This window comes from Ovis canadensis, chromosome 10 (genome assembly GCF_042477335.2).
Source record: "Ovis canadensis isolate MfBH-ARS-UI-01 breed Bighorn chromosome 10, ARS-UI_OviCan_v2, whole genome shotgun sequence".
Taxonomy (NCBI): Eukaryota; Metazoa; Chordata; class Mammalia; order Artiodactyla; family Bovidae; genus Ovis; species Ovis canadensis.
This window is the reverse complement of record NC_091254.1, coordinates 49,741,765-49,763,451: the sequence shown is the minus strand read 5'-3', so window position 1 is coordinate 49,763,451 and position 21,687 is coordinate 49,741,765. Positions and strand designations below refer to the sequence as shown.

At 40.3% G+C, this 21,687-nt stretch overlaps 1 protein-coding gene across 1 annotated transcript in view; it reads right to left on the bottom strand.

Moving 5' to 3' along the window:
• Positions 1-21,687, bottom strand: part of MICU2 (mitochondrial calcium uptake 2) — a 52,033-nt gene that overhangs the window by 3,856 nt on the left and 26,490 nt on the right. Inside the window, exons 3-9 of the mRNA XM_069601679.1 lie at positions 16,055-16,086; positions 15,879-15,954; positions 11,497-11,544; positions 10,314-10,396; positions 4,459-4,524; positions 2,979-3,076; positions 1,458-1,629 (exon numbers count right to left, since the gene is read on the bottom strand). Of these exons, the coding sequence (XP_069457780.1) occupies positions 1,458-1,629; positions 2,979-3,076; positions 4,459-4,524; positions 10,314-10,396; positions 11,497-11,544; positions 15,879-15,954; positions 16,055-16,086 (575 nt within the window). The remainder of the gene's footprint in view (positions 1-1,457; positions 1,630-2,978; positions 3,077-4,458; positions 4,525-10,313; positions 10,397-11,496; positions 11,545-15,878; positions 15,955-16,054; positions 16,087-21,687) is intronic.

The following is a 21,687-nucleotide window of genomic DNA, read 5'->3' as shown; positions in this document are numbered from 1 at the left end:
CAGTTTTCTCTTTAACTTTAGTTCTTTGATCCACCTCAAGTTTATTTCTGAGTCATGAGGGAGGCAGAGGTCACCTTCATTTTCTCCCTCAGATACCCAGTGAATTACCTCAGTTCTATTTATTAAGTTTTTTTATGCCACCAATTTATAATCTGAGTTTACACATACTAAATTTCTGTATTTGTATCTATCTCTGATTTTATTTTCTGTTCAACTGATTTGTCAAATTCATTGTCAGTCACACTGTTTTAGTTCTGATGTTTGGTGCTGTATTTTAATCTCAGCTTTCTTTTTTAAAAAGACTTAATTCTTTTTAAGAGCAGTTTTGGGTTCACAGCAAAATTATAGGGAAGGTGCAGAGGCTTCCCTGTCCCTTGGAACCCCAGCAGTATCACAGACTTGTGGCTTGTCTGGCTCCCTCCCAAGAATCTGAGACTGTTTTATGGATGTCGGTTGGTGGTCACGGTACCTGGTACTCCTCTGAGCCCTGTGCACTCAGGACCACACAGCTCTGCCTCCCTTCAGTTAGCTAGGGCCTTCAGGCCATCAGTCCAGCCACTAGCTCAGTGTGACATCTCCAGGCCTAAACATTTATTTGCTGGAACGTGGTCCACTCCTTTCTTTTCTGGATGGTTTCTAGCAGATGGCGGTGCTCCTTGGGGGCAGAGCCTTGGAGAGTCTGGTCCCCAAGCAAGGATGTGGGCAGTTCTACCCCCGGCCCACCATGGATGAGCAGCATGACTGAGAAGGTTGCTCTCCTGTGTCGGCTGTGGGGTGTCCAGGGCTGATGTGTTGGTGTAGCAAATCAAGGCCGTGCAGACTGACCTGACACTACACTTAGGGGTTATTGAAGGGACCACTGCCATGTTTGTAATACTAAGAGGTTCTGTTCAAAAGCAGGGGATGTCTCTACTGTTAGATGAGTTATTTCTTCTATCCAAGGTTTAAAGTTTTTTCTATATATTTCTTGTTAAATATATTTCTAATTGTTATGTATCTCTATTGTAATTGTAAATGAAACCTTCATTGTATTTCATTATATTTTCCCTCATCAGAGATAGCTTTAAAAAAATTATATAGAAACACATCCCCATGTCAAAAAAAATTTTTTTTGGAACAATAAAGTAAAAAAAAAAAAAAATCAGGGGGCCTGGGATTGATCCCTAGTCTGGGAACTAAGTTCCACATGCCGAAATTAAAGATTCCATATGCGGCGACTAAGACCTGGCACAGCCAAATAAATAAATAAAAATAAATATTAAAAAAAAATCACTTGAAATCTTACCACTGTTCATTAATCATTACTAGCAGTTTGGCAATCATCATTTCATGCATCATATAATTACATAACAGAGTCACTCAGTCTTGATTAATTTGGAAGCTACTTTACTGAATTCTATCAATGTCTAACTTATCATTTCATCTTCATCACAAGCATTATAAAAAGCCACACCAACCTCTCCTGCTGATAGCTTCTCTCTCACATTTTTCCAATAAACATCTTTATTTTCAGTGTTAGTGAAAAAAAGGAGCCACTCTGCAAAGTCTTCTTTTCTCATGAAACTCAAACCTTTTGAGAACTGAAGGAACTCCATTTCTTGGACTTCCGCCTGTAAGTTTTCCATAAACCTAAATGTTGGAATACGAGATGGACGTCAGGACTTGTGGTTTCACCTTAGTGCTGTAACTAAGCGTGCACTCAGGAGCATGGGCACCCTGAGCAGTATCCCTTGAGTTTCAATATACTGCAGGTCTCCAACCGTTTGTCCATCAGATCACACTTAGCAAACTGTCAAATTCAGTGTTGGAACCCAGGTTTGTCTAAATCAGATACTTTTTCAAAATATAATACTGTGTCTTTAAATAAGAATATTAATATCTATACTAATACCATAATTAGCTACCACAACAGTGTCTCTTGGTATCATCTTCCTTGTCTTTCCTGGAGACGTACAAGCTGTATGTCTTTATGAAACAGTATCCTTCATCTGATAGGCTGTAAGGAGGAGACTGAGACAAAGGGCAGAAAAGGCAACATCTTTCTAAAGATGTTCTATAGAAACATCACAGGCCTATAGAAACAAAACTAAAAGCTCCACACTCACATGAAGAGCTTCTTGTGGAATTTCTAGGATTAATTTGGGCAGGTAAAAAATTATATGTTTATATTACACACACACATATATAAAACATGTATGGGAGCTATTTTCTGTTATTACTTTACAACTTATGAAAAATTTTAAAGATTACTGAATTCTAACTCAGTACACCCATAATTTTAACTGTAGGGTACCCTACTCCATCCAACAGACAAGTTCTGGAAAAACTGCATTTAAAGCATTCTCTGTTCATTGCATCTTTTTTAAAAACTGCATAATGGTGTAACAAATTTCACAGGGCCCACTACTTACAGAAACTCTAATTCAAAAAGTTTAAAGAATTCTAAGTGAAATTATTCCCTTTAAACAATCACCAAGCCCAACGATTTTATCTCCTAACTGTGTCTTGTCTTTCACAGGATCCCTCCTTTGCTGTTACCCCTTGTCCTGCGAGAGTAAGCCCATCTGACCAGCACCTTCCACGGTCCCCTTCAGGGCCTCCCTCATGGGCGTAACTCAAGCCCCAGGCCTCAGGGCCTCTGCCCTCACCTCTACCCTTTTATTTCTACCAGACCCAGCCTCTCTGATTCCTGCACAAGGCACATGTTCTCATGCCTCTGTGTCCTCCCTTGCTATTCTCTGTCCCTTGGTCGCTCCCTGCGCAAACCATTTCTATCTGGTTAACTGATATATTCTGAACATAGTAACTTTAGTTTACACTTCATAGGTTCTGCTCTCAGAGATACTACAGAGACTCACACACAGTATCTGGTCTTATGGTATGCAGTTCTGGGACATAAATACATGTATTCAGTTGTTTCTTTACTTCTTAGCTATAAAATTCCCCCAAATGAACATATATATATTTTTTGCATTTACCTTCGAAATTCTTTATAATGAAGTTTCCTTTCTCCTCTTTTTCCAAAGAAACGTATCTGAAGTGTTGTGTTAATTTCAGGTTCTTGCACCGTTTGTTCCTATAAAAAAATGATAGAATAATTTGAAGTAAATTATAACCAAGAACAGAAATGGATCCTGGAGCCTGGACAATTCCTAGGACAATACCTACAAAAGATTTCTATAACAACAACTACAACAAAGTGCATAAAATAGATGAAGCCCTTCTGTCCATCACTCTACATAACACTGTTCTGTATCACCTGTGCTCAAGAGGAGGCGAACACCCATGGCCAAACACTGAGAGGACTCAGGAGGTCTCCACAGAGAACAAACTCTGGATCAGGCCAACAAGAGAGCTTACAGCAGTAAGATTAGTTATTTCAAAACGTGCCCCCGAGGCACTTTCTAATGAAGCAGGACTGAGAGAATTAAAGCAGGGAAGTCTGGAACCTTTTGCAGGATGCTAGAAATCTGAAAAACACTAGCTTTTCCTAATTACAAGGTCCCCAGGTGAGGAGTCCATTCAAGACAGTGAGAAGCAGGTTCAGAGACTTCCTCCTTCACAATGTCAATAAAACAAACAAAAAAAATCAGAACGGCTGAAAAGATGATCAGCAGCAACTAAACAACAAAGGGGGTATACATTTAAACCAAATTATCTGAAAAAGAACAGCTAGAGAAAGGCAGGCTGGATTCAGGTGTTCCCCACTCCTGTCCACACCGCCCAGAATCAGTGGCAGGCAGGTGACTGTTGTGTGGGAGTGGGAGAACTCGTCAGAACTTGGGCTGTAGAGGGGCAGGCAGCTGGCGTGGGGGCTGAGGCAGAGGATGGGCCAGCTCCCACGACTTTATATCTTCGGGCACCATTCAGCTGAGGGATAGTCAGGACCCAGAGAAAAAAATGTGCTTGGAGAGTGAACGGGGCTGTGGTCTAGGGCTTTAAATGGGAACCCAGGAGAGCGACTGCACTGAGTCCTCCAGCGAGTGCTACAGGACAGGGGTCACAAACCCACACCTGCAGCTCAGAGCCAGAAAGGTAACTGGGATCAGACAGGGAGGGCACAAGGACAAGTTCACCAATGCTCCGCCAGGCAGAGAGTCAGCCAGGTAAGCACTGGGCCTGTCTCCCAGGCCAGGATGCACCGTCCCCATGGCAGAGACCACACAATGCAGGCCGCTAGGTGCTCTTGGCTCCCAGGGTTGGCCCAGGGGAAGTGGCAGCAGGTGCTGAGAAGAGCCTGAAGCGGGGACATAGACCAGGGTCACTGGAGGGGGGTTCTGCCCTGCACACATAGTCTGGGTGAATCTTCTGAGCTCTGGATCATGTGAATATGGCAAATCTATTTAAAATACTTAGAAAAATTTTCACAACTATCTGGGAATCCTTATTTGAAAAAATGGGATGGAGAAGCTACTCTAACAACATCTGCTTGGAAATACTCAATTTATTTGCAAATACCTGGCATTCCGTTTCATCGGTTATTGCTGTCTTCAAGTCATCCTGTTTACTTATGATCTTCTGCAGCTAGGAAGAGGGCAAACAGGAATTCAGGTGCAGGTCTACCAGATTTTTAAAAACAACCTAAAAGACAGATGCTAAGTTTCTATTATAAAATGTAAACTAGTTATTTGTTAAATAATACATTATTTTTGCCTTATGACTCCTAATAGTTTTTTCCCCTTAGATCATACAAGAATCAAAGATGAAAATGGATATGCAAGTATTAATATTATTACGTTTATTACGATTTGGATCATCTTTTCTCCTAAGAAAGCTGGCTCACTTAATTCAGTCTAAAAGCGTCACATTAAGGTATAAAAACATCATGATTATCCTCATCTCCATGAGAATTTTTATTCTCTTCTCTTTCTATCTCCTCTATCTTTTCTCTATCTCCTCTCTTATTTTTCTATCTCTGATGCTTCATGGACACATTTCAAGTACCCAGCTCTTAAAAAAGCTATTCATATCCTATAAATGTTCTCCCCTTGTCTCTTAATGCATTTATAAAGCATTAAAACAATTTAAAGGCCTACATCTTTCTACTAATTATGAAACTATCAATAGCACCTTAAGACTGAATACATTAAAAAAAAACCTACCTACCTTTCAGAATCATTTGTACCAATTCTCACATGGAAAGCAAATTAAAAAAAAAAAAAGAATTAAAAAAAAAAATAAACGTAGACAAAATCTCATACTATGGATCCAAATCAATTAGGAGACAAACCTTTGCCCATTTTTTCCTAGGCTATTTCTTTGTTAGTATTGAAAAATGCTGCCACTAAATTGCAAATTATCTCAAATGCAGCTGCTTCTATGAGATTTGTTTTAGGCATATGGTGTATCTCTAGTTCTCTACAGCCCTCAAACTTTTCAACATTCTCCCCTCCTCCCCCTCCCCCCACTTATTTCAGGGAATAAAGCTGAAAAACTTTCATTTTATCCTTTATTTTTAAATTGACAACTGACATACTGCCAAGTTCAATACCCAAACATTTCTTGCTTTGTTTCCCACACCTCCTAAGGTCTTCATTATGGCTTTCCTGATAGCTCAGTTGGTGAAGAATCCATCTGCAAGGCAGGAGACCCTGGTTCGATTTCTGGGTTGGGAAGATCCCCTGGAAAAGGGATAGGCTACCCACTCCAGTATTCTTGGGCTTCCCTTGTGGCTCAGCTGGTAAAGAATCCTCCTGCAATGTGGGAGACCTGGGTTTGATCCCTGGGTTGGGAACATCCCCTGGAGAAGGGAAAGGCTACCCACTCCAGTTTTCTGGCCTGAAGTATCCCATGGACTATATAATCTATGGGGTCACAAAGAGTCAGACACAACGGAACAACGTTCACTTCCACTTTTTCATGGAGAATTTCAGACACAGCAGAGACTCCTGTAACAACCCAACATACATACATTATGTGGCCTTCACAGTTAGCTGCATCCAGCCACTCCTGGTTCAGCTGCACTTCTACCCACTCCCTGCCCCACCTACCCCACCCCTTGCCCTACCCCACATCCTGAAGATAATCTCTTAGGCGCTTTCCCAGAAGCTTCTGGTTTCAGTTTTCATGCTTACATGTGTATCTCAAATACATTTTTGTGTACGGTGTGAGGGAGGGGTTGTGGCTAATGTTTTCCATGTATATATCCTATCCATTTGTTCTACTGTCATCTGTTGAAAAGACTTTGCTTTTCCCATTAACTGCTCTGGTGTCTTTACTGAAAATCAAGTGATCATGTAAGTGTGAATTCTATGCTCCATTATCAACCTGTCCATTCTTTGGGCAATGTCATAGTGTTGGTGTCACTGTTGCTCTGAAGTATCTTAAAGTCAAGCGGAGAGAGTCATTGGATTTGTTTTTGATGTGGGTCATGACCAGAGGACTAGGTGCTGCTCAAACGACTGTTCTAAGTGCTGGAACACAGTGGTCATGGACAGAGAGTGTCCCTGCTCTCACTGAGCTTAAGTTCTAATGGGCTAGAGGTAACCAACAAGCTAATGAACAAACAGGAGAATTTCAGACAGTGTCAAGTGCTGTGACCAGAAAAATCGGAGATACTGGGCAGGGGCTTCTATTAAGACTGGCTCCTTCTGGAGAGTTCTCTATGAGGACAGGGCATCTGGGTGGAGCTCTGAGTAACTAGCTATGAAAGGAATGGGGCAAAGCCCTCTAGGCAGAGGAAGAAGAGTTTCTACCGCTGGTAGAAACAGCGGTGCTTTGTTAGACCAAAAAAAAAGTATTTTTTCTTAACATTAGTGGTGAAAAAAAGCCAGGAGGACACATTCAAACACACATTCTGAAAGTCTAAGAAAATACAGCCAAAATGACCAACTTCATACTGATCCATATTTTCAATTTCAGGCTGAAAATGAAGAAAAGTGTAACACATAGGTCAATTTAACCTATTTTTGCTTTCAGGACGGATCATGAGAATTTAAATTCTGGAGTAAGAATACTATTCCAGAATCAAGAAGAGTGAATTCTACTGAAGGTCTTTGCATTTAATAATATCTTGAGCAGGAATATGTAGCATTCTAAAATGATAACCTCACTGCATTAAAAGCACAGCCCTTCCCACCAGTGTGGGAGAAACGTGAAGTCAGAGGACCACCTAAGGAAAAATTCACACTAGTAAACAGACTTGTCATCAACCTATTGTTTAAAGAAATCGCACTAAAATCCTGGCACTCATCCCAATAAGCAGATGCACCATCTATCAAGGCAAAAGACTAAATTGGTTTACTATTACCGGCTTTGATCACTGGTGGTGGTGTTTGTTACTATCTGACAGAGTGGATACTGGCTATACTGGCTTATACACAGAGTGGCTATTTTACTCACTCTTGGGATGAAGCTGTGAACAATACACCAACCAACACAGCCAGGAGATCAGGATGGTAATAAGACAGGGGTGTACCACATCACACAAAAGTCATAAACTAAGAATTTTATATTTTGGGACATTTTCACAAGACTTTATACAAATCTATTACTTTCCATCTGCTGTTCCAAGTCAGTCTGTTATATTTATGTTTAGGGTATTAAAGTAATTTTCATTACTTTTCTAGCACTTATGGTGGGAAGAGCAACAGGTAAAATTCACTGGAGAAACATTCAGATAAGTTGGAAAAAGGAACAAACACACAAAATCCTGCCTTTTAAACTCTGCTTTTCTGACCTGGAAAGAGTTGTTGTTTCTTTTAATGAAATTTCAAGCAGAAGATGCTATATACCTAGGCTTCCTAATATAATGATCATGGAAATTCAAATAGTTAATGTAAACATAGTTTTTTTCTCCTCTACCCTGTTTAAGTCAACAAACTATCATGCTCCATGGGTTATCAAGTTTAGTGTTTTATTCCTGAGATCAGCACAAAGAACCTTTTACGGGCTTAGAAGGCTGAGCTTTATAAACTGAAAAAAAAAAAAAATCAGTGATGTATTCTAACATAATTCTTTTTCTTGTTTTCTTAATTCATGGAAATGCTAAGAATTTCCCAAACATATAAGAAAAAAATGCAGTGTTCAGAAAGTGGTTCTGTAAATTTAGAGTGTTCAAGTATTATGTTAAAAAAAAAGTACTTGAAAAGCTTTAAGGTGAGTGTCCTCAAGATGAGATATAGTGATACAAGCAACTGGATGCTTCAAACAGGTGCAGACGGGATCCCTCAGGAAATCCCTGTAAGAAGAGCCCATCCACAGGCTTTGCAAATTTACTAAAATAATTGATTTTATGTATAAGAAACTCTCAAAAATTAGAAACAAAGGATATAGCAAGAAAGATCTTAAGCAGAGAATACATTGATAAATCAGTTGGGATCCTGTAAAAATTAGATTTACAACTATTTAACATTTTTAGAAACCATGTGGGAGAGGGTGTACAGTAGGTGAATAAAGTGAATGCCAAGACCATGTGAGTGAGCAGGCAGTGAAGCCACAGGTGAATGGCCCTGTCTTTCAGTTGAACATGCAGCCAGTGTCAGTAGCTGCTCAGTTATTTTAAAAAGTCTATTAACCTGGGCAATCATTTGAAAAAATAAGGATACCAACATAACAGATACTTAAGTAAGTAACATCCATTTTAGAACCAAAAAAAGTAGATAAGTAAAAAATTGTTGTTACATCCCACCAAAATAAAGAAAAATAAAACCTTAAGCCTCATGAAGAATATGGGGGAAAATGAAAAAACCACAATAGGTATAAATTGGTGCAAATTTTACTTATCTACATCCATTTTAGAACCTTTTCTTCAGAGTGAAGCCAATGACTGAAATTGTTATTATTCTTGTATATAAAAGATAATTTATCATCTGCAGTTTTTAGTTTCACTTTCATTAAAGCGCAGCAAAAATACAAAGAAAAACAGGTGAAATTAATATCTCAAGAATTATGACTTTATCACGTATTCCATATAAAAATAAAGGTACTTTACATTCCTTTCTCTTTTCTTCAAAATCCAGTGTGTATTTTACACTACAAGACATTCAGGTAATATAGTCATAGGAAATACTGGCACACCTTGTTTTATTGTGCTTTGTTGATTTTGTGTCTTTTTACAAATTGAAGATTTGTGGCAACCCTGCATTGTCAGATGATAGTTAGCATTTATTAGCAATAAAATATGTTTAAATTAAGGTATGTGCTTTTTTTTTTGAGATATAATGCTATTCCACACTTAACAGACCATAGTATAACTTCCACCTTCCCTAAAAAACTGAAACATTTGTGTGACTTGCTTTATTTTACTGAGATGATCTGGCCCACAACCCACAATTTCTCCAAAATCTACAATTTCTCCAGGGTGTACCTGTACTTGATCTGTATTTAGGTTTCATATAAAAGCAAATAAAAAGTAAATAAAGGTAAAAATTAAAAAGTAGAGTCACATACTCAAGCTGTTTCAAACATAGTTGAGAATCTGCCAATACCTGAAGTGAATGTCAGTTTTTCAATGTAAGTTTTAAATGAACTAAAACTTAGAAACTCAGGTTTCTTAGTCACAGTTATTATTTCAAGGGTTTAACAGTCCCATGTGCTACTGGCTACTTAACTGAATGTAAGTTTAGACTCCCACTTTTATATATAACTTCAACAAGCTTTGTTCTCTCTCTTCCTAGGACACTGGAGACTGGAAGAAAAGCACAGATGAGAGAGCTGAGGCATTTTCTCCATAAAGTGCTCCTCTAGATGAACACCGAGCTCTGCCTGGCACACTCCCCACTGTTTACGTGCACTGACGCACTTCTGAACGTTACTGCCAACTTCCTTGGAATGGAGTGAGATTTACTGCTGCCATGTAACAGAGTTATGTATTGAGAAACATCATTTAAGCATATTTTTAGCTTTTCAATTATGAGCCTGCACAAATTCCTAGAAAATTCGCACCAATTTATACCTATTATGGCTTTTTCATTTTCCCTCATATTCTTCATGAATGTTTAAGGTTTTATTTTTCTTACTGTTTTCTGGTGAGATGTAACAACAATTTTTTACTTATCTATGAAGCCCTTTCTGTTGTATTATCATTTGCTGAAATCAAAAAAATAAAACTCTACAAAATGCAGGCGCTTCAGCTCATTTCCTCTTCCAGAATCTTATCCCCTGTTCTGTAACTGTTTCCTTAAGGGTGTATCACAGAAATTTTAGTATTAGGGTGTATCACAGAAATTTTAGTATTTTTGAATGTATATAGAATTTTTTGACACTTCATATGTTGGCAATGGATACAATTTTCATCTTAATAGAAATGTAGAATTACCACGCAAGCCTTCAGGTGTTTTATGATAAACCAAAAATAACTAGAACCTACTTACCTTAAAAAATTCCTTTTTCTCAACCATCTCATCACCATCTGCATCCAGCATTTTAAATGCAACATGAAACCCAGAATGGGGTTCTGCAAGTGAAAAATGAATCATCACATAAACGTTGATGTATGTGCTGCTAAAGTGAGCATGTCATTACATACATGTTGGTGGAATGCAAGTATCTGAAGATCTACAGGTCCTCAAACTTGAAACAAGCCACCAGAAACAACACAAGTAAGCACCTAAAGTAAACAACAATCCCTTCTCAGGATGGATGACAATTCTCAAAGGCTGGTACGTGTCCATGGTGCGCTACTGTGCTGTTAAGTGTTCTGCACTTCAAAAGCAAAATCCAATTGAGAACTTCATTTATTTCTTCAGCTCTGCTAGAGGCTTTCCTATGTTCTTATATACCTTGGCTATTTTCACACTGATTGACATTTGTGCCTTTGTCTCGGTATTATTGTTTGCGACCCTGTGGACTATAGCCCGCCAGGCTCCTCTGTCCATGGGATTCTAAAGGCAAGTATACTGGAGTGGGTTGCCATTTCCTCCTCCAGGGAATCTTCCTAAGCCAGGATCGAACCCACATCTTGATTACTACTCTTTATTTCCCTTTCTCAGAGGAGGGTTTTGCAAGAACTATTTTGAAATAACTTTAGACTTACAGAAATACTGCAAAGCTGGTCCAGGGAGCTCTAAGGGGCCCTTCACCCAGCTTCCTCTAAAGTTAGCATCTTATGTAACCACAGGATATTTGTGAAAACTAAGAAATTCATGCTGGTGTAGCATTTTTAAACTAAACTACAGACTTTATTTGGACTTCATGTTTTTTCTATTCTAGGATCAAACACAAGAAAGCCTGTTGCATTTAGCTGCTACGTCCCCTTATCTCCTCTGAGCTCAGAAAGTTTCCTAATATTTCCTTGATTTTCATGACCTTGGCAGTTAGAGGAGAGTTACTGGTCAGGGATTCTGCAGAATGTCAGAGGAGGCATGTTTCATATTCCTACAAGAAGGCTGCATCTGACTCTGAGACAGCAGTGGGCGGATAACCTCACAGCAGTGCCGCCTTGCGGCACAGGAACTGCGGCACCAGCGACATCCTTAATGATAGAAAAGTGAATCCAAACCTCCCGCACCAGGAGAGAGGATTCATATGATCGATAAGCAAAACTGGAGCACTTACTGGTGAGAATCGTGAGCAGGAAGAGATACTCAGTGTAGGAGATCAGCCCTGAAAGGGAGAAAACACCAACATCAGATAATCAGCTTTAGATGGTTTAGAAGTAACCAAACACATGCTTCTTGGAGCCTCCACCCGATCAAAACACACACATTTTTACTTTAAACTACCTCTTTCCTACAGCGGAAAGTTTTCTTAAGAGTCAAAGATAGTGAAGTGAAGTCGCATAGTCATGTCCAGCTCTTTGTGACCCCATGGACTGTAGCCCACCAGGCTCTTCCCTCCATGGGATTCTCCAGGCAAGAATACTGGAGTGGGTTGCCATTTCCTTCTCCAGGGGATCTTCCCAACCCAGGGATCGAACCCAGGTCTCTCGCACTGCAGGCAGACGCTTTAATCTCTGCGCCACCGAGGTTTATTAGGTCACTGTTACTAGGAATGAGGGGAATGGTCGCTGACCAACAGGTAAATATCTCCACTGGAGGTTTCATCTGCATGTCACTTTGTGTAATTTCTACTTTTACTATTAATAGCATTTCAAGTGAAGCAAATTCACAAATTCAGGAGAATGCCAGAGATTTCAATACACCAGAAGTCAAACTATGTTTTTAAAATGAAGAAACTAGTCTCTATAGCCGTAACTTCATTTTCACCTATAGGCCTTCCCTCACCATTTTCCCCCTTCAGTTTCAGCTTAACTGTTGAAGAAACCTGGTCCTTTGTCCTGTAAGGTTTAAGTATCTAGAAGACTTTGTGAACTGCATCTTTTTGGTGTCATTCCACATGTTCCTCTAAGGTCTGTATTCTCGACAAACTGGTATTCAGATCCAGAACTGAGCTGAGATTCAGGTTTGGCAGAAATTCTTTGGCAGAATTCTATACTGTGCTGTGTACTTTCACCAGAAGGCCAGAAGGCAAATGTTTATAGGAAATACTAAAAGCCACCAAGAGACGCAGACAGTAAGTTATACAGGGTTTAAACAAAAGGTGAAGTCGTTTCCAGAGTTGAGATGATGGCAGAGTCACAGAGGAAGTAGTTCTAATCGTGGCCTTTGAACGACGGGTAGACCTGCATGCCAGGGTGGGGGAAGCGGAGGCATGTGCATAGGGGAGATGCAGCTGAAGTGAGCCAGGAGAAGCGAGGCTTGTCTGCAAGCGTGTGCCTGCCGAAGAGACCCCAGGAAGTGCAGTGGCGGCCGGGTGGCTTGGAGATGAGGAAGGGAGTGGGTTGAGGGTGACAGTGCAGCACATCCTGCTGTGAAGGGGGACTGTCCCCAAGGGCTCCAGAGAGCACAGCTGACGCGGGGTGAGAGCCGTGCAGAGCAAGGTGGCTGAGGGTCTGACCACTCAGGTGGTCCACTGCTTCAGCTCGTAGGCAACTTCAGGTACATATTTTAAATGCTCTCAATGACTTACAGGTTTTTTTATATCACCAACTTTTCTGATGTTTTTATTCTGAAGCAGGTGTACTTCCCTTTAATAAAAAAGCCCACAGTAAGTCTCTAGGTATTTTTTCCTAAAAACATTCAGTGTTTACATGAATGGAGAATAAATTAAGTGTGTTTTGTCATATCTCATACCTGAGAGAAATGCTCTAATCTTAGTTGAAGGATCAAAGTATTCCATCCCTTGGCAGCCTCAAAAAAAGTGAAGTGTTTTTTTTTTTTTTTCTTTCTGATTTTCAAAGGAACACAGCAATGTGAAAAAACCACCAGACTGATGGACTGAGCTGGGCTTGGTGCCAAAGGGGAACCTCAGCTTTCTTTTCTCGAGACACAGGTATGTGTCCTGTGTGTGGTGGGGAGGGGGCTTTTCGAAAAAGAAACTTCCAGAGTCTTTCTTTGAAATACTGACTTAAATAAAATGCTTGAATAAACACAGTTGAGACAGTGTAAAAATAGCAGCCTACACTCTCAAGACAGATTATAGACAACACAGCTCTCCAACAGCATTCTAGGCAGCTGCCTCTGAAAATGCTTTTAAGGAAAACTGACACTTCTGAATATTTATAGGAGAAACAGTTTAATATATGTTTGTTATACTGAATGGTAAAATAAATGCTGTTAAATGGCAATGTTTCAAAACTGCATGTCAAATAGAAATTTTAAATAATTTACATTAAAAAATTTATTAAAGAATCTTTAAGAGCCACTAGTCTCAAGAGGTGATTAAGTTCTATTAGTTACCATGCTTCTCTACAAACATTTTAAATTTGGAATCATTGAAAAATACGACCTGCTACTGAAAGCAATTTTGAGAACTCTTCCCCAAAGAGAAATTACTCCGTGAATCACAGGAACATATTCGTATCTTACAATATATCTTATAATTTATATTCAGTATATCCCTGAGGATGGCATTATGTTAAGAATTCTGCTCAGTTTTAAAAAATACATAATAATTATAACTTATAATCTACTTTTCTTTATAATAATGCCTGGAGGTGGACTATTTTCTTAATTCAAAAAACTGTAGTACACTAGCAAAAGTACATTATCTTTTGCTAGTTACAGTATAATAAACATTTTGATAGTTTTTTTAGGTGGTAAAATAGAATATTTTAAATTGCTCCAAATGTAGCTAAATTTTACATTCTGATTTTCAAATGACTTCATTCGTATCAACAAAGGGGTATATCTGGAAAAAGGTGTATCTGTTGAATCTTTCCTATAAAACGTTCAGCGCTTTTTAAGTTGGAATGTGCATTTCAACTCATGTATTTCAGAGAAAAACAACAACAAAAAGAACTGGTTAAAGTCCTTCTCTCACGACTTTTTCTTGTTCTGTTTCCTGTTAGCTTCTCTAAGAGATGGGAGAGGAGAGGATGAATTCAATCAATATTTAGGAAGCAAAATTAGAAAGATGTCTGTTTGACTGCCTATGAAGGATGGGAGAACAAAGAGAAAGAGCTCAAAGCTGTTTCTAGGTTCCAGTGAGAAGCACTAATGGCCAGGAGTGAAAGTAGCTCAGTCATGTCTGTCTCTTTGTGACCCCGTGGACTGTAGCATGCCAGGCTCCTCTGTCCATGGAATTCTCCAGGCAAGAATGCTGGAGTGGGAGGCCATTCCCTTCTCCAGAGGATATTCCCAATCCAGGGATTGAAGCCAGGTCTCCCGCACTGCGGGCAGATTCTTTACTGTCTGAGCCACCAGGGAAGGCAACGGTCAACAGAGCCTGGGGTAAGGGCGCTCACTCCTGGAGAAGTGGCAGCACTTGGCGAGGGCAGTTGTTCTCACTAGGCCTGTTCACGCTCCTTCCCATTCCTTATCACCATGCGGCTCTGCTTACCTTCCTTGTTGCCAGCCAGTTCTACTCCTTACTGTTGGCTGTTTTTAGGACACCCCCGCGTGGATGGCAGGAAGTGAGGTTTCTGTGCCTCCAGCCACTGCCCAGCACGCCTCCTCTCCCACTCTGACGTGAGTGCTGTCATCCTATTCTACCGTCACCTAGCCTCCCCCACCCTTTAAAGCCCCTCAGCTCTCTCCGCCCAGACAGCTTTCTCACAACACCCCACCCACACCCCACTGCTCTCAGGATAGGCCCAGACTCCCTCTCTCACCCCCGGAGTGGGTCAGGTCCGCTCACTCGGGCTCATGCCCAGCTGCCCTCACGACCACAGCCCACTTGCCAAACAGCCTCTGTCCTCTGCTAATACGCCTGCAGCTGGTCTTTCTTCCCTCTTCCTGACTCAACCCACCACACGTCCTGCTTCCACCAAAATGCTGCTGCGGATGCTCCGAAACCCCCTCCTCAGGAAACGCCTTCGGCTGAGCCCTGATGCACCTGAGAACTGGTCCTCCGCCAAGGACAGTGGCAGGCCCCCCACCCCCCACCCCCGCCCACTCCACAGAACCCCACACACCCAGAGGCCTCCAGTCCCTTTATTCAACACAGAGCAAGGCCCCCTTGGCCTCCATCCCCCAGGGCTTTCAGCTCACACCAGACGCCCTTTTCCATGTTCTGCCTCTAGGATCCAACCCAGCGCTAGACCTGCCCTCGCCCTCCCCCTAGGACCACAGCCCAGCCTGCTCTCAGTGACAACCCTTCCTGGCTCTAGCTTGGGCGGGTTCTCTGACAAGGCCTCCATATTCTCTCCAAGGCCTTCTCTTCATACTTGAGATGCTCTGCCTCATCCTTTCCCCAAGCTTATTAAAACTGATGTTAAATACTTTTTCTGTAATTGCTCAAAGAGTTTATGAAAATTACTTCCAATGTAATGAATACTTTATTATGATTTTAAAAAATCTATTAAATAACACAGTGCTATAACATCCTCTCTGTAGATTCTCTAATATATATTCTCCAATTTATAGGTGCAAACCTCATAACTCCTTAATAATGTTAAGTAAAATGCAACTGGAATTTTAACAACAAACCAAAGTTACCTTTATCGCCGAGGTCTCTAAAGAAAGTTGATCCACAACCAGCTTTTTTGATTCCTGCTAGTGTGTCCTCGATATCCTTTAAATACACATATAATAAATCTTTCATAAATTAAATAATTTATGAAAATTTATTTTCCTTCTTAAAAAAAAAGAGAGATCTCCCCTCCATTGCTTACCTTATCTGTCAGCCTCTTGACAGAACTTTTACCTATAGCAAAGAGGAAATATTATTGAGTGCCCATATATTATAATACCTTGGTAAAACTTAGCTTCCATTAAGAGAGAAAACTGCTCAAAAGACAAAACAAGTTTATAAAAAATATGTCTGGCAATTTTAGCTAAGATCTTTAAACAGAAGTTACAAGCCAGAGAACTCGAGACAGAGAACTTGAGACTCATCCCCACTGTCACTACGCTCCAGACACATGGGGTCTTCTAACTGCCTCTGACCCATCATAGCTGTCCAAGAGAAATAAATCTGTGCCAAACACAAATTCTTTCCTTACATGATCATTAAAATCTGTCTCCTTTTGCTTTAATTGATTATAAACATATACACACATGTTTCAGAATGCTACCTTTTAAACCTTGAAAAGTCCTTAAGTTCACAGCTCCCCAGTCAGATCTAAAGGCTGCCCAACACGGCTGTTCATTCTAATATGATGTTACTGTTAACAGTTTCCTACTAGGTAACAGATTAAAACTCAGGCTTTTAACCATCTTCTTTAGACTGACCTCATTTTCTCTCATTTACTGTAAATTCTAAAGCAATCACATTGCTTGTTTGGTTGAAGACTTTTTCTGAAGACAGCCTCAAGCCATTTTACACATCCAGAACACTGAAAAGTACGTTGTTTATTTTATTTCTTCTGTAAGCTATGTGCGTCACTAACTTCCTTTCTTGTTCTCAAAATTATCTTATCTCTAAAGGTCCTTCAGGACAATTACAAGTGTATGAGAATTCACAAGACAGGTTAAAAACAATAACACCTTTAGACGTGCCCTTTTGCAGTTTGGGATGCTTACATTTGGATTATAAATCTACTGGGGACACATTCTATTATCTATTGTTAATAAATTACCAAGATTTTATTTTTGCATTAATAACCAAAAAACACTAGTTGTGACTATGACTATATAAATTTCAGAAACACCTATGACCATGTTGGTAAGCTTGCTGCTGCTGCTGCTAAGTCGCTTCAGTCATGTCCGATTGTGACCCCATAGACGGCAGCCCACCAGGCTCCCCCGTCCGTGGGATTCTCCAGGCAAGAGCACTGGAGTGGGTTGCCATTTCCTTCTCCAATGCATAAAAGTGAAAAGTGAAAGTGAAGTCGCTCAGTCATGTTCGACCCTCAGCAACCCCATGGACTGCAGCCTTCCAGGCTCCTCCGTCCATGGGATTTTCCAGGCAAGAGTAGTGGAGTGGGGTGTCATTGCCTCCTCCGGTTGGTAAGCTTAGGAGCCACTATTTTGGAATGATTGTTTGCTGCTGATAAACTAGTGTTACCCAATGACAACCAGATTTTAATGCTACGTCTATTATAACATGAGATCATCAAACACACAAACGCTCTCCGTTATTTCATGTTCACTACAAGTTCTGCTTGGTACTTGTATAGGTATTTGATTATCAAATGGAGAAACCATGTACTTAATAAACGTCTCTTGCAAAAATTTTTTCAAAACGGTATCACTAATTAGAAAATGGTAAAGAAATTATCTTGGCTGACAAAAAGTTTGGGGTACATTCTGTTACAAAAAATTCATTTTCAGGTTAAAAAGAAAAGGCAGAGCTCCTAGTAGAACATGTAGTCTCACTTCCTTTCTCTTAAGTCATGAACACTTCTCTGAATCAGAGAGGGGACTGTGGTGTTTTACACCCAGGATGCTCTGCTGGGGTTTCTTTAGCACCTTTCACCCAGGTTGCTGTGTTTTACACCCTTTATTTATGGGCTCCTCCAGGAGAGAGACCGGGCATCAGAGTAAGAGATGCAAAGTCTGATGTACATGAGGGGCATGACCACTCTCCATCTGACAGCAGCAACCACATAGGGACAAAGGAAATTCAGTGCAATACAAGGATTCCTTTTCTGGCAGTCCCCTTCCCCCACTTTTTAAAAATGGAGGTAGAGTTCATGCACAATATTAGTCTCAGATATATACCACAGTGATTAATAATTTTCATAAGATATTGGCTATATTCCCTGTGCTGCACAGTGTATGTTCTCGTAGCTTATTTTATACAGAGTACTTTGGACCTCTTAACCCTCTACCCTCATCTTGCCCCTCCCCGCTGCCCTTGCCCCACTGGTAACCACTAGTGTGTCCTCTGTGTCTGTGAGTCTGTTCCTTTTTTGTTATATTGCTTTATTTTTTAGATCTTCATATAAGTGATGACATAACAGTATTTGTCTTTCTCTGATTTATTTCACTAAGCACAATACCCTCCAGGTCCATCAATACTATTGCGAAAGGCAGAAGTTCATCGTTTTTTATAGCTGAGTAGTACTTCACTGTATGTATATGCCATATCTTCGTCCTTTCATCTACTAACGGACACTCGGGTTGCTTCCATGTCCTGGCTATTGTAAATAGTGCTGCTACATGTGCACAGATCTTTTCAAATTAGTTTCTTTCTTCTTTGGATACATGCCCAGGAGGAGTGGGGTTGCTGGATCATATGGCAGTTCTATTTTTATTTTTTTTTGAGGAGTCTCTACTGTTTTCCACAGTGTCTGCATCAATTTACATTCCCACCAACAGCGTATGAGGGTTCCCCTTCCTTGACAGCATTCGTTATTTGTGTTCTTTTTGAGGGTGGGAGGTGATACCTAATTGTGGTTTTGATTTGCATTTCTGTGATGATGAGCAATGTTGAGCATCTTTCCATATGCCTGTTGGCCATCTGCATGTCTTCTCTGGAAAAATGTCTATTTAGGTCTCCTGTCCCTTTTTCCTTTTTCCCTTGAGATTGAGCTGAATGAGCTATTTATATATTTTTGATATTAACCCCTAATCAGTCATATTATTTGTTAATTATTTTCACACACATACGAAATTCATTCTTACTGTTTTCATAGCTATTTCATACATATTCATGTTCTCACATAAAACAACAGCCAAAAAGACAGATTCAGAGGTGAGGCTGTCGTGCTTTGTGGTACGAGTGTGAAAGGATGGAAAGTCCACAGTGGCTTTTCTGGGCAGGGAGGGATAAATCTTCAAGCACTACAATGGAATTTTGGCTCAAGAAGCAGAATGTTCTAAAAGCCTCCACCTACTCTGGAGATTCCAGCACGTGGTTTTCACTGTTTACAGAGGACTTCTGAAGTTGAAAACCAGGAACAAGCACACCATGTTACAGGCAAACAGCCATTTTCATACTTAAAATAAGTAAAACTGCATTACTACATATTAAGCACAGTTACAGGTCAAATAAATCTTTGCCAAAATGAAGTTATTTGATAGCCATAACTATAAAAACATTGCTAATGGTACCTAATTCAACTTCATTTTGCTAGAGATCAGCAGACTCTCGACACATAAAAATCAGACAATAGAGACACTTACATTGTTTCATACTTTTTGCATAAGTATATGGAAGAGCTCTGGCATCAATATCAGGATTGGCGTTAAGAGCTGATTACTCCAACACTTGCTTGAATTCAGTCCCAGCAATGATGGAAATCATTGCATTGCATGCAATTTCACAGAATCTCATACTTAGAATGCTTTTACAAAGGCCATCAGAAGAATAGTAATGTGCTTTGGGCTTAGATTATAAAAAGAGTCATGTTTTAAAGATTTCATTTCATTTATTTCATTTCACACTCATCTCTTCTTTTTAATGATTCCTTTTTACATCATTCAGAGAACAATAAGAAAGCTGATGAAAAGCTTAAGAGTGTCTAAAGACTGTAAGGGTGGAGGGAAACTGACCTTCTTGAATATTCTCCCAAGGAGGAGAAATCTGTCTTTAAAGAAAAAAAAAAAAAAAAAAAAACAACAAACCATGGTCGATGGGCTTTAAAACCTGCTCTTCTCACACTGGAAAATGCCTCCTTTCCAGTCAGGCTGGGGTTGGGGGTGGTCGTGTGCCAGGGGACAGATGAAAGTTTTGCCCACCTGCAGCTTGACAGCTACAGACATGCTTTTCGGGCCCATCTGGGGGACAGGTATGCACGTGTGTCCACAAGAAGGCCTGCAGGGGAGAGCGTGTTTCCGTGGGTGGATGGCATGGTGCTCGATGCCACCAGGGCAGACAGCGCTCACGGCCCAGTCTCGCCCATGTGCTGACTCTGCTCCACTTCAGGGTGGGGAAGGAGACTTCTCAGTGAGGCCTTGGAAGACCAAAGAGCCACTATTTGGAAAGTGAATTTATCAGAAGCTTTACGTATTTAAGACTTCTGCATTGGCTCTTACAAATCAGCTCACTTTTCTGATAGAATTGCACTAGGTGAAAATGTTTTGGTTTAGAACCAACATGAGGAAAGCATATAGAGAGTCACGTTTTTATTATTTTAGTCTCTCCATTTTTTGTACAGTATAATAATTTTTAAATTAATAATTTAAACTGGCAACAAGGATTAGTTTTATATATATATATTTTTATGCTTTACTGCAACATTTTACATATCACAGAATCCATCTATTGAAACTGTATAGCTCAGTGGTGTTTAGTATATTCTGAGTATATTATATTAGAATATAGTATATTCAGAGTGGTACAACCATCACCACCATCTAATTTCAGAATGTTTTCATCAGGCCCCCAAAAGAATGAAAACTCATTAGCAGTCACTCTCCTGCCCCTACTTCTGGGCAACCACTAACCTACTTCCTGTCTCTGTAGACTTGCCTGTTCCGGACACTTCATACACAGGGAATCAAGCCATGTGTGGTCTTTGAGACTGGCCTCTCCCATCCAGCATGACCTGCTCAAGGTTCACATGTGCTGCCGTGTGCGTCAGCAGGCAGACCTCGAGGAGAGTGGGCTCAGTGCTCAGCGCCCTTTGCCTCTACTATAAGGACATGACATCTTTCACGGCACTTTCACAGGTGTCCTTTAACTATTCCTCAAACTTGCTGATCAAAATGATCACCTGGGAGTGTTTGTTAAAAATATGGGAATATAGGACAGGTAGTCAGATATGGACGAGAGGGTATTACTGATTCCACGGCCCTATCTCAGACCTTCTAAATCAAAATCATGAGGGGAGACGGGAAGGACTTGAAATTTCAGCAAAAGGCTCTCTCTGAATTTACTATCAAGTAAGCTTGGGGAATTCTGTCATCATCTCTGATTAGAGAGAATGAAACGGTACCCAAAATTACAGAGTGGGAAACAACCTCAGAGATGTGGAAACTCAGCCCCAAATCAAATAGCTTCAATAGTGGCAAAGATAAAAAGGATCTCTTTTACCTGCAACAATTTTAAAATTTAAGATTCATAAATCCACCAAGACACACACTCACCCAGCAACTCTGGCACATGCAACACAATAAATTCTATGGTCGCCCTAATTACAGCCCTTTTCAGAGTAAACTGTTAATGCCAATGGGTTAATCTTAATTTGGATTATTTATACCCTTATGTATTTATGTGCAATAAAATCTATGTTGAAGTATAAGTGAAGGCACAAAGTGTACAGTGTCCAGAAAGATAAACACCAGGTAAAAATAAGTTTAGGGGCTAATAAATTTCAGATTGGTGTATTTCTTTCTGTTTATACATGAGGATCATGGGTCACTGGGTTGGCTCTGTGTTTCCTTGTTTTTCTGTTCACCATGATCCACAGGAATGCAA